At 52.3% G+C, this 12,313-nt stretch overlaps 2 protein-coding genes across 5 annotated transcripts in view; one reads left to right on the top strand and one right to left on the bottom strand.

Annotated features, from left to right (window-relative positions):
* The window catches only part of Als2cl (ALS2 C-terminal like), a 29,159-nt gene extending 22,913 nt beyond the window's left edge, over nucleotides 1-6,246 (bottom strand). Inside the window, exon 1 of the mRNA XM_031344340.1 lies at nucleotides 6,168-6,246. The gene's annotated coding sequence lies outside the window, so the exon portion shown is untranslated. The remainder of the gene's footprint in view (nucleotides 1-6,167) is intronic.
* Nucleotides 1,829-11,835, top strand: Tmie (transmembrane inner ear). 4 transcript variants are annotated; one of them, XM_031344347.1, is made up of 5 exons: nucleotides 1,829-2,183; nucleotides 2,835-3,952; nucleotides 6,813-6,930; nucleotides 10,003-10,152; nucleotides 10,644-11,835. In XM_031344347.1, the coding sequence occupies exons 2-5, from the start codon at nucleotides 3,857-3,859 to the stop codon at nucleotides 10,739-10,741; spliced, it is 462 nt and encodes a 153-aa protein (XP_031200207.1). In that variant the 5' UTR covers nucleotides 1,829-2,183; nucleotides 2,835-3,856; the 3' UTR covers nucleotides 10,742-11,835. The 4 variants fall into 4 exon arrangements, with proteins under 4 accessions (XP_031200207.1, XP_031200206.1, XP_031200204.1 ...); XM_031344346.1 differs by lacking the exon at nucleotides 2,835-3,952; XM_031344344.1 differs by lacking the exon at nucleotides 6,813-6,930.
* The last annotated feature ends 478 nt before the right edge of the window (nucleotides 11,836-12,313 follow it).

Below are 12,313 nucleotides of genomic sequence, written 5' to 3'. Positions count from 1 at the left end.
CAATTTCCAGAGGCCAAACAGAGCTCCTCCCTGGGATTCCTCCCTCGCTAGAGAACAGGGTAGATCTGGCGAGATGGCTCAGCCAGAAAGGGCAAACAGGCCAGTGCTGGACACCCTGGCAACCAGAGCTCAGTCTGGGGAACCCATATAAAACTGTAAAGGGAGAAACTACTTCACAAAGTTGGTCTCTGACCTCTACATGCATGACATGGGCACTGGGTACACACACACACACACACACACACACACACTAATAAATTAAGGGCTGTAGGGCATGATGGCACATGGCTTTAACCTAGCACTCTGGAGGCAAAGGTAGGTAGATCTCTTTGAGTTCAAGAGCAGCCTGTTTCACACAGCAAGCCCCAGGCCACTCAGTGTCACATAGCTTTTTCTCAAAGGAAAAAAAAAAGAAGAGAAAGAGAGAAAATGGAGGAGACGAAGAGTCAATGCAAAGGCCAGCATTCTGACCACGATGTATTTTAAGTTTCGTTTTCACTGGAAAACTGGAAACGCCCTAAATATCTAACAATAGAGCACCGATTGATGGAGATCTATGGCTTTGCTTTTATGCCGTAGAGCCTTCCACAATGACAATTGTAAAGACTAGCATGCAACAATGGCTTGACATGAACCTGTTTTACAGACAGGGACTGATGGGTAGGTAACCAGCTGTGGGCCAGAGTTCACAGCCATCAGCATCAGTAAGGTTTTGGTATATATATTTTTAGAGACAGGTCTCATGGAGCCCAGGATAGTTTTGAACTCCTGATTCTCTATCCACCTCCCAAGTGCTGAGTTTAAGCTTTAATGACTACAGATGTTATATTTTAAAAAATGCATAAAACTTATAAGACATGTAATTCAAAAGCTTAATTGTTTAAATTCTTTTACATTAACTACATTTTGTGAATTTTGAATAACATCCCCCTTTTCCCAACTTTTCCAATTTCAGAGGGGAAAAACAAGAAATTTAAATAAGTTTTCAAATGCTGTTTCTTTTGTCTTGCTATGTAGCCCTGGCTGGCCCAGAACTCACTATATAGACCAGGCTGACCTCATACCCACAGTGATCCCCCTGCCTCTGGCTCCTAAGTGCTGGGGTTATAGGTGTTTAGCTTCAATTATCAGATGGTGTGTCTTATAAGTTCATAACTTTTATGCTTCTTTGGCTATTAACACTTAAGACTTTTCAGATACCCTATTATTCTAAGTCAATTGGATTTTGAAGCCTATAAGACAGTATGACAGTATTATGTGCCCACATACGTGTGTGTGTGTGTGTGTGTGTGTGTGTGTGTGTGTGTGTGAGGAGAGGAGAGAGAGAGAGAGAGAGAGAGAGAGAGAGAGAGAGAGAGAGAGAATCGAGGGGGAATCTGGAAACTTGCATTGAACAAAAAGATGTGGATTCAAAGGCAAGTGAGATGTCAGCTCTGTTCAAGACCCTGTCTGAAATTAGCCTGAGCTGTGTAGCAAGACCCTAATCAATACATGAGAGGTGGGGGAAGGGGCCTCCTGCTGCGAGATGCAGCATGCTCCTCTCTCTCTCTCCTCCCTCTCCTTCCGTTTGTCTTTGTTTGTTTGTTTTTTGTTTTTTGTTTTGTTTTTTTTTTGAGATAGGGTTTCTCGGTGTGGCCCTGGCTGTCCTGGAACTCACTCTGTAGACTAGGCTGGCCCCAACTCAGAAATTTGCCTACCTCTACCCCCCCAACCCTCGCTGGGATTAAAGGCGTGGCTTCCTCTACCCGCCCCCCCCCGCTGGGATTAAAGGCGTGGCTTCCGTTTGTTTTTATTTATGTTTGCAGTGCTGGTGACTGAACAGGGCAAGCGCTCTTCCACGCAACCATAATTCTGGCTTCCCCTACTTTTTGCCAGACAAACAAGAAAATGTACTTTAATTCTTAAAATGAATTTATTTTCTTATGTGTATGAATGTTTTGCCTGTGTACACCACATGCCTGTCGAGTTCAGGAGGAAGTGTCAAATCTTCTGGGACTGGAGTTACTGATGGTTGAGAGCCATCCCGCAGATGCTGGGAATCAAACTCGGGACCTCTGCAAGAGCAACAAATGCTCCTAACCACTGAGCCTCTTCCAAGAGAAGGAACTTTGAACATCAGTACCCTCCCTGGGTTGAGCAGCAAGGGAGATCCTGTGAGCAGCAGTCCAATGTGTCCTGCTAAGGTGAGCCGGCTTTCAAAGCCAACAGTCACTGTACCCTCCCCTCTCCCCACCATTAGCCCTGTGATAGCCTCGGGCTTCTTAGTCCCCAGGCTAGAACTTCCCATTGCCACAACCCAGTTGCCTGGTTCACCTGGACAAAGTTCAGTTCTGCCTCTCTAAGCACATGCCCCAGGGTCATTATCCCCGCCTCCCCCACCTGCCATCACCCCCCTGCTATCAATGTGGTTTTCAGTAGCCTGACCCAGGTCTAGCCTGTGGCTGAGGCTTGAGGAAGTAGGAGGGAGAGACCTGCTGCTGCTGCTGCTGCTGCTGCTGCTGCTGCTTTAGTTGGAGAAGCATTCCTGGGGGTGGGGAAGGTGTATTCTGTCGTGTTGTTTTGGGCTTTTATTCTGTTTCTTGCTTGCTTTGGATGAAGCTACCCCTAGGTTTTTGCCAGCTACTGTCGAGACTGACTTTGATCTCAGTCCTTTTCAAACAGTAGCTGTTTTCCTGGCTGCCCTGTTAAATGCAGTCCCTGAAGGGCACGTGGCCTTCTGCTCCCTGTTGAGGCCTCCTCTGTCCTTATCCATCGATGGCACATACAGGATAGAGCCCTATGAGACCTATGGAAGGGCCTTGCTGAGGACTCTCCCCCCTCTCCCCGCCCCCCAGCCTGGCCTCCACAGCTGTTCTTGGTGAGAGAAAAGATGCCGAGCCTGCTTCTCCTAGCACTCAGCAAGCAGGTGCTAGTGGAAAGAAGGAAGGAAAATGGGAGAGTGAGGTGGACTACGCATAGGTATTTCCAAGCTCCCTCCCACCCTGCTCTAAGACCGTATCCCCTCCTCTGGGTCTCCACGGATGCTCACAAACTCCATCCCTGGGCCGTCAATGTTCCCACCGGGTTAGGCCCACAGTGCAGCTTCAAGGACTTGCTAGGTCAAGGCCCAGGCTATATGGCAGGCCATTCAACAGGGTCAGAAAATGATCTTCCCGGGATATAGTCCTGTGGGGCAGAAGCTCCTCCCACAACATCAACATATGGCCAGCTTGAACTATACTATGCCTGGTTCTCCACATCCTCCCCTCCTTCTGCTTTGGTGTCCAGGGTGACCAGAGCTGCCTCTGGGCAGGAAGCCAGCCCAGAAAGTCCAGGATATCCCTCGGTGCCTGTCACCATGGCAACATGCCCGCTCTGCCCCCTCCCAAGTCCAGTACCATTTTTTTTCCCCAAACTCAGGACGTCAGAATGGGAAGGGCCTCCTAGATCAGTTGATTCCAGCCCCTCCCCTGTCCCAAGTGGAGAAACTGAGGCCCGAGGGAGAAGGGACGGGAGTGTAGGGGGGTATATGTTAGTCAAGGACCTACCCCTAAACGTTTCCCTTCCTCCCCTCCTTCCCCCCCACCTCAGTGTCCTTGGGGTGTAGTGGAGGTCTAAAAGTCTGATAGCCTAGGCGGGGTGCCACCCACACCTACCCTCACCCCAGCAGTGATGGCGCAGGTGGCGTCCCGGGAACCTGACACCCAAGATGAATAAATGATGCGGACTCAGCCGCCCGCAGCCAGGACTCTCCGCGGCCGCTGCCACCACCACCATCACCGCCTGCCGGTGGCCAGGGGCAGTCACCCGGTAGCTCTGTGCATCAGCCCCCTGGGCTCTCAGGACCTGCACGGGAGCGCGCGGCAAACGAGAGAACATGGCCGGGAGGCAGCGTGGCTCGGGGCGGCTCTGGGCGCTGGGCGGCGCCGCGCTGGGGGCTTGCCTGGCGGGTGTCGCCACGCAGCTGGTAGAGGTGAGGCACGGCATCATGGAGGGATCGGGATGCTGGCACCGTCGAGGCAGGGGCCAGCGGGTGCGGGGCGCTGACTCTAGCCCTTCATCTTGCTTGGTGGGGTGACATGGCCCCTTGCCCTTCACGCTTAGAGTCACTGGTCTGAGCACAGACTCTGACTTCAGGGACACAAGGAGTTTGTGTCCATGAGTGGAGGAGGGATACAGCTTTGCCATCCGGTCTTTGTTTTCCTAGAGTATGGGGAGAGGGGACCTTCAGCTCTTAGTTTTCTCGATTTCTAGTCTCATAGAGGACATTCGGACCCTGAATTTAAGGTTTGCTAGGGGAACTGGCCTTTCTCTACACACATCTCCCTAACTTAGGCGGGACCCAGGGTCTGGAAATCCAACTAGGTTCTAGTGATTACTGGAACTGTGGACGGTTTCTGAGCAGACGCCTCACGAACAGTTCCTCTTTGGAAGAGAATAATGAGAAAAAGTCACAGCTTGGGTAGGCTGAGAGGATTCAGCCCAGAGAGGAGGTGAAGAAGATGGGTGGGTGGAGCAAGCTGGCCAGGAGCCTGGCTGGGGCCACCTGCAGCCTTTCCAGTAAGAGGTAGCAGAACAGACGTCAGGAGCTGGAGGCAAGAGGGCAGGAGGACAGAGTGGAGGTCTGGGAGGCAGTTGCTAAGGGACAGGTAGGGTGGCATGGAAGACAGAGCCAGCCACACTCAGGGTTCTGAGGGGGCAGAGCTTTGAACTGGTCTGAGTCTGAGGGCAGCACCCTGTCATATAGATACCTCTGCCCCTGTGTAGTGTGTCCCTTCTGCAACTGACCAGTGGTGTGGAAGAGGCTGTTCAAGTCAGGTATCAGTCCCCAGTAAGGGAAGCCAGGCTGGCTTGGGTCCCATGGGGCAGCCTAGGGCCTCTCACCAACTGCCCTGAAACTGAGCTGTTGTCAGAGCAAAGGCTGTAGCCACAGGCAAGTCAGCTCTGAGGCAAGGAGTCTCCCGCTCCAAGTAGTTCATCGTCTCCTGGCACAGGAGAGCAAATCACATTTGGATGCCATCTGCCTACAGCTCATGCAAGGCCTTTCTTCTAGGAAGCGTAGAAAATACAGGCAGGGCTGGGATCTGCGTCCCTTCTCTGTCCAGCCCTGCAAGGTTCCTCTCTACCAGGCTGTGCCTCTGGAGGAGGCAGGACCTCCACGTTTCAGAATTTCTACTTTACGGGGCCTTCCTTAAGATGCCTGGTTGTGGCCCGTTATCCTCCGCCAAAGAGCCTGATCAGGATCTTCCAGTTAGACAGTTAGTCAGGTCAAAACACCAGGCCTGTGAAATGGGGAGCAGCCACTGCCAAGACCCCAATTCTGATGCTGCAGTCAGGAACCGAACAAAATACACATTATTCTAACCACACATTTGCCCTCTGCCCATGTGTGTGCCCACTCGCCCACACATGCCATGTATCCATTCCCTACCCTCACAGGGGGTTCCCTGATCCACCAAGAGATAATGCTGGTTTAGTCGTACATTATCGTCAGTTTTGCCATCAGATTGGAGAGTCTCCAGAAACAGCCGGCACTACCCTACTCCAATGACAGGGAGAGAAACGGAGGTTCAGAGTAAAGAAAGGAGGTCCCCACCCTCGTCCCTCCTAGTGAGCAGAAGAGCTTAGAAGTCATGTACCGGTCAGTCGGTCGTTGGCTCAGTGAGTCTGGGTTGCCTGGCATAGGTCACCCTCCCCGTGGGTGGCAGTTGTTAGATAAGGAAGTGCCCGCTTCTAGAAGGTGCTTATCTATGTTTATGGACCGCAGTGGGGGTGTGGGAACAGGAGAGAGGTTGAGAAACAGGTGGCTTTTCTTTCTCAGATAGCCACAAGGGACACTTCCAGCCCATCCTTACCGATCATTTAGGAGATGGCATATTGCACAAATGCCTTGGTCTCTCCCCTTTCCTTGTCTCTTAGCCAAACTTTCTGATACAGGATTGTATCTATTTCTAGTCAAAACTACCCTCTCTCATAAGGCACAGCCATATTCCCATAGATACCTGGGGCAAAGTCACATAACCTCAAAACACCCAGGACAGGCTGAGAATGAAACTAAGTTGGTAAGCGTTTGCCTAGCACACACAAAACCCCAAGTTCAATCCCCAGTGCAGCATCTATAAAAACAAACACACCCAGGGCAAAGCCATAGCTCCAAGACACCCCGATCAATGATGTGCTCTCCTTACCTTCTAGAAACGCAAGGTGGGATGTTATATTTTAATACCCTGTGGCCAGGTCCCCTTAGACCTGAGACTTGATTGTGCCTCCTAAAAGCCCACAGATCCTGTGTCCTTTTTAGCCGCACTTACATGGTGTAGCCACCTGGTGGCGCTACATTACAATTTTTCTCGGCTTATCCTGGCAGGCCTAGGTGGCATGGTGATGAGTGAGTAGGGCAGGAGCCAACGTGTGGAAACCTGCATGAGGAAAGTCTTACCCATGTAGCCCAGCCGTAGAGCTCTATTGGGAGATGACAGCAAAACCAGTCTACCAGGCAGCACACCTGGCCCATGAAACAGGCCTTGCCCTTGTCTCTGGCCTTGGTCCTAAGACCCCATCCGTGCTGGCTAGGACACACTGTCCACATTTGCTTCTTTGAGCCTTGTTTCCCCAAGCATCAACCACTATTCAAGTCCAAGTCCTTGGTGACACGGTCTGGGACTCTGATCACTGCTTTTATTCTGAGTCGTGGAGCTTTTGAGGTCTAAGGTGTTGGTTGTGAATGTCTGAAACCTTTTGGGAGTTCTAAAATGTGTGGGCTGAGTCCTTGCTGACCCCATCCCAGCCTGCTGGCCTGTGCCTGGCTCACTCCTTTCTCTCTTGACCCACAGCCCAGCACTGCCCCGCCCAAGCCCAAGCCACCCCCACTGACCAAGGAGACTGTGGTATTCTGGGACATGCGCCTGTGGCACGTGGTGGGCATCTTTTCGCTCTTCGTGTTGTCCATCAGTGAGTAGCTATACCCTGTCCTCTCTGCCTCACCACAGGAGGAACACAGCCCTTCTAGCATTCCTGACCCCTTCTGTACTCCATGGGTTCAGAGCAGCAATTCCGAGCAGTTCAAATAGGCTAGGCACGCACAAGAGGCCCACCGTGGTCTCTGGCACCTCCTCACTCACACGAAGTCCCTGTGGAGGGCTGACGGGCCAGCGGTGACCCGAAGATTTCTGCTGGACCCAGGGAGGCAGCCACATGGCAATTATGTTAATTATAGGGGACTCCAACTGAATCCAGGACATGTCATATTTCCTATGGCTGGCTTCCTGATGCTTTTCTTGCAGTTTGGCCAATTCAGAGAGCCTACACCCAGGGGCCCCAGCAAGGCCAGCCTCCACTGAGCAAATGCGGCTTCCAGACCCTGAGCCCTACCTCTTCAAGTACCATTTTCCAGAAACGATTCATACCTACTTTTCAGAGCAGGGGTCCACTCCTCTCCTCCAGTCCGGACTCACTGATGCAGTAGGATCCCTCGACCCTCTCCCATTGTAGAGTTGGTGGGGAGTGGGGTGGGGAGTGGCAGCAAATTGAATGAAAAGCAGGCCAGGTGGGACACCAGGGCACAAAGCAAGGGCAAGGAGGGGCAAACAAAGAGAGAAGAAACCCACTCACTTACAACAGCCCGTAGAGGAGGGGTCTTCTGGGCTGTGGACCAGAGGGAGCCTGGCTGGGAAGCGTCTCTAGAGGGGACCGTATGGCCAGAAGCTAGGCGGAAACTGGCCTCTATGCCAGGTCTCCGATAAAACCCATGGGACGTCACCGAAATGTACCCAAAATGGAGGCTAAAGTGACATTTGAGTTCTGGTGGCAGCTTCCCCAAGAGATGGCCTAGACTGCTGGATGGCCACAAAGAAACCATCCAGATGTGAAGGGCTCTCAAGATGTCTGATTCGTACAGGCTTCTTGTCCTCTAGTGAGAGTACCCCCTGCTTCTCCCAGATCTGGGGAACTAGCTGATTGTATTCCCAGCTAAGACCTAGAGAGGAGACAGCTCAGTGATGCCTCCACCCCCCACCCCGCAAGAGGGATGTCTGCAGCCAGAGCCACAGTATCCTGAAGGAGACCCACCTTTGTCATCAAGAGGCAGAGTTGGGGGGCAGCTGCCCCAAGGAACCCCAGAGCAGTGAAGGGAACACCTCTGGGGTACTCCCCCAACCCCAGGGTAACAACTAGGAGCCTGAGGCCTCTCCCAGGCCCTGCTCTCAGAGAATGGGGGAGGGGCCTGGGGCCACACCAGAAATTTGCAGTCAAACTAAAGAGGCCCATGGAAGTCATTTGCAGAGCATCCCTCCTCCCCTAACTGCATTTCCTAGAGGGGGAAAGGTCAGGGATGGAAGATCCCTGCAGACCGGGTCAGCAATGGCTGCCTTCCGTAGCATAGCCTCTGGGGGTGATGCGAGAAGCTCTCTCCTCTACTTCCCAGACTGCCTGGACTCAGGCAGGTGTTAGTGGCGCATTGTCTCCCCACAATTCCCTCAGAGATGGGGACTAGGGCTGAATAAAGGTCCCCTGGAAGATGCCAGAATTCGCAGCTCTGTCCTGGGCTTCAGAACTTGACCTCAAATCCTTATTCCTTTTCTTTGAAGAGAAGCAAGCAGGGCAGGCTTAGATGGACAGTATGTGATCCTTGTTTTGGCTGCCAGCAGCTGCCTGATTGGCATCTTCTGAGCTCTGGGTTTCCAGGACATGGCACCAGCTACATGGATGGAGCCTTAGCAGGCAGGGTCCTCAGGGTACCATTGGGATGACTAACAAAGATGACCTAAGCCAGTAGGACTGGAGCATGAGAGAGACCTTGAGTCCAAAGCATCCACACAGAGGTCTGGGTAAGGCCAAAGCAGAGCACTCTGGGTAATAAAAGACCGTTGTCGGCTCAGGTCTAACACCAGAGCCACACGCTGGGGCCCTAGTGTTGCCAGCCTCTTCCTGGATGCTGATGGTTCCCAAAAGAACCTAATCTAGTTCCCAGTAGTGAAGGCTTTTGGTCAATGCCTCCCATCCGTCTGTCCATCCGTCTACCCGTCCATCCATCCATCCATCCATCCATCCATTCCATCCCATTGCTTCTCCCATTCTAAAGTCTGGGTGAGACAAATGGGAGGAAAATATTTGGCTCAAGGTACACAGCTTTGGTTGAATAAGATGACCCTAGACTCCCTGGTCTGATCCATTTCCTCAAAATAGACCTGGCTTGTCATGCCTGGGCCCTTCTACACCTCAGTAGCCTGCCAGGAAGTTCTGTCTGGTCATATTATTTATAATAGGAACCAGCCCCACCCCCTCCGTAGGGGCTGGGGCCACAGTGGTCAGATTGTGGGAGTCTTAGAAAAATAAACTCTGTCCAGCCAGGCAGGTTCTGGCAGCCCTGACCTGCCCATCACTAGACAGGCCAGCTCCATGTTCTGCCCAGTTGACGTGGCATAGCTGCCTTTAACCAGAAAAACATCCCTGGGATAACTCCCCCAGGAGTAAGTGCCTGGGACAGGGTCTCGGCGGCCTCACCAGTTTCTTCCCCAGCCAGGGTCCAGGCTTGTCCTCAGCGAAGCTGAAGAGGATGCAGTCACACCTTTGGGTGTTTAAGGCACCTCTGTCTGTGACAAGGAGGCTGGAGAAGGAGACCTGGGGTGTCTTAGAAGCACTCAGAGAGGCCTAGGTCAGAAGCACAGGGTGATTCTAGGTAGCCTTGGCTAGAGCCGTATACCTAAGACCTTCACTTTACCCTCCTCTAGCACCCAGTGTGATCAGCGACTATCAGACCAAGACTGGCTATAGAATTTGTGGGCTACTACAATGAAAATCCCAGGTGTCATGTCCAAGTTGCTAAGAATTTGACAGTAAAGCATTACATTAAGCATGGGGCCATGTGCATCTGTGTAAAGTCAGATTTTGCCTGGGAGGTCATCTTGGGCTTTTGCAGAAATCTCATGTGAGACATGCTTAAGCAGATGGAGTTAGGACTAGTTAGGTACCACTCAATCTGGCTGACACCTTACCCCAGCCATACCTGTTCTGACATCTATACAGTCATCACGCTGTGTTGTGTCTTCAACTGCCGTGTACCACGGACGCGGAAGGAGATCGAGGCTCGGTATCTACAGCGAAAGGCAGCCAAGATGTACACAGACAAGCTGGAGACCGTGCCTCCCCTTAATGAACTCACAGAAATCCCTGGAGGTAAGTAGATTCCAGCCCAATTGCAGCCTGCCCTGAACCCTGCAGCCAGCCACTTTCTCAGTCCCATTATTCCAATTGAACCTGTCTCTGCCCTCTCGCTGCAGCTGGTTCAGAGAAGGGACTGGGCACTGTCCCAGGAGAGCAGAGTGCAGAAGCTGGTCAGGGCCAGGCAACTAAAACAAGGAGCCTGTTTTCTAGCAGAAAAACTGTGGAGGGGCTGGGGAGGCGATTCAGTCAGTAAGGTCTTTGCCGTCCAAACACAAGGACCTGAGTTTGGTGCTCCAACACCCACATTAAAGGCAGACAGCTATAGAAGATGTCCAACATCAACCTCTGATCTCTACACCCATGCCCATGCATGTTTGCACTCATAGGCATGTATACACACACATCCCAAATAAAAAAGATCTGAGGAGAAAGGGCAGGGGAGGCGAGGTTCTGCGGCCTTTTCCTGTCTCACCACTGCCGCTTGGTCTCTTCCCTCCCCTCAGAGGATAAGAAGAAAAAGAAGAAGGACAGTGTGGACACGGTGGCTATCAAGGTAGAGGAGGACGAGAAGAATGAGGCAAAGAAGAAAGGAGAGAAGTGAGGGCGGCTTCCTGAGGTGGCAGCTGGGGCTGACAGGCCCTGAAGAACAAGTTCAGGCTGGGATCCAGGTGTCAGGACTTCATGTTTATACGTGGACTGCAGAGGCGGTGGTCCAAGGGGAAGCCATAGCCATGGCTGTCGCCTCGTGGCCCAAAAGATGTAGGGACAAGACTTCACTAGTGTCCATCCTGGACTCTGCTCCTTTCACATCATCAGTCTGGGCACTTGTCATGAGCCACTGTCCCTCCATAGTTATAGAGTGGCCTCACACTCCTCTCGCTGTCCAGATACACTTCCGTCCCACTCAGGGGCAGAAGCGGTTTCTGTCCCACTTTAGGGGCAGAAGCGGCTTTGAAGGAGTCAGGGACTGATCGTTTAGGATGGCAGGATTGAACAGGATTGCTCAAAAACACAGAGGGAGGGGTTTGAGGGGGGCTTGTGACGTGAGAATTTTTCTGACAGAGTTAGATAGCCACCCCAAGTAGCAAGGAAATTGCCCCATGTTCAACAGTAATCTGTCCCTGGCTGCTAGGGTGGCCCTGTTAGTAGGAGAGTCCCTGACCTGGCAGATGCCAAGCTCTGAAAACAAGGTAACAGTGTGACAGAGCTGAGGCTACTGAGTGCTGGCAGGAGGCCAGCACCAAAGGGCTTCTGGCTCAGGGGTGGGGTCTAAACATAGGGGACAGAAGGGAGTGAGCAGAGTGAGAAAGCCTGGGTCTCCTCATGGGAATCTTGAAATAGTTAAGATGCCGGGCACCGGGCACGGACCATTCCGGTTGCCAGGACTCTATCAGATGATGGCAACCGTCAGCCATCTGACTACTGAACAGTGGTATGCAGGTCCTCTTCTGCCATGTCTCTTACAAAAAAGAAAAAAAAAAGCATCTCTGCCAAAAAGACAATTGAAACGCCATCGAGGGGCTGGTTCTAGAGAGGAGAGATGTATGCTGAGGCACTTCCAGAATCAAAATGAGGAGCTCTGACCAGAGCTGGGTACGGAGACCCTGGGGAGACTTTCCGGGTGGGAAGCCTGCTAGAAAGGTGTCCTGAGGAAATCTGTAAATAAAGCTGGGTGCCTTCTCAGCCCTAGACGTATAAAACTTCATCCTGAGGTGAACGTTCACCCCGGTCCCATTTTGCCAGGCCCTGAGGGTTCCCGTAGAAGGTGACACAACAATACATAATAATAGGTGCCTCAGACAAACCTGAAGTTCTCCCTGATCTCTGTCCCAGCCCAGCGGCTGAGGAGCAGTTACAGTCACCACGGCATCAAGCGGACCAGGAGGGAAACTGAGGCGCTGAGCTGAGCTTCTCCTGCACTCTACTGTACTCTCAACAGGCCTCTGACAGTTTGAACCTGGTGCTGGGGTTCACAAGAATCATCCCTCCTCATCCCACGAGGAGAAGCATGCCAGGTGGGCATGAGGAAGGAGCATCGAGGGGGCGGAGGGACCACAGAGGCCCTATGGTGGAAGCAGAGGAGCCTGACTAGGTAGGCGCAGTCGACTGACTGACCTCTACCTTCAGAGCCCAGTCCATGGGCTTCTCTCAAGACACACCAGAACCACTCTGT

This window comes from Mastomys coucha, unplaced genomic scaffold (assembly GCF_008632895.1).
Source record: "Mastomys coucha isolate ucsf_1 unplaced genomic scaffold, UCSF_Mcou_1 pScaffold23, whole genome shotgun sequence".
Classification (NCBI taxonomy): domain Eukaryota; kingdom Metazoa; phylum Chordata; class Mammalia; order Rodentia; family Muridae; genus Mastomys; species Mastomys coucha.
Note: the sequence above shows the minus strand (reverse complement) of the source record. Positions and strands in the feature narration are given on the sequence as shown.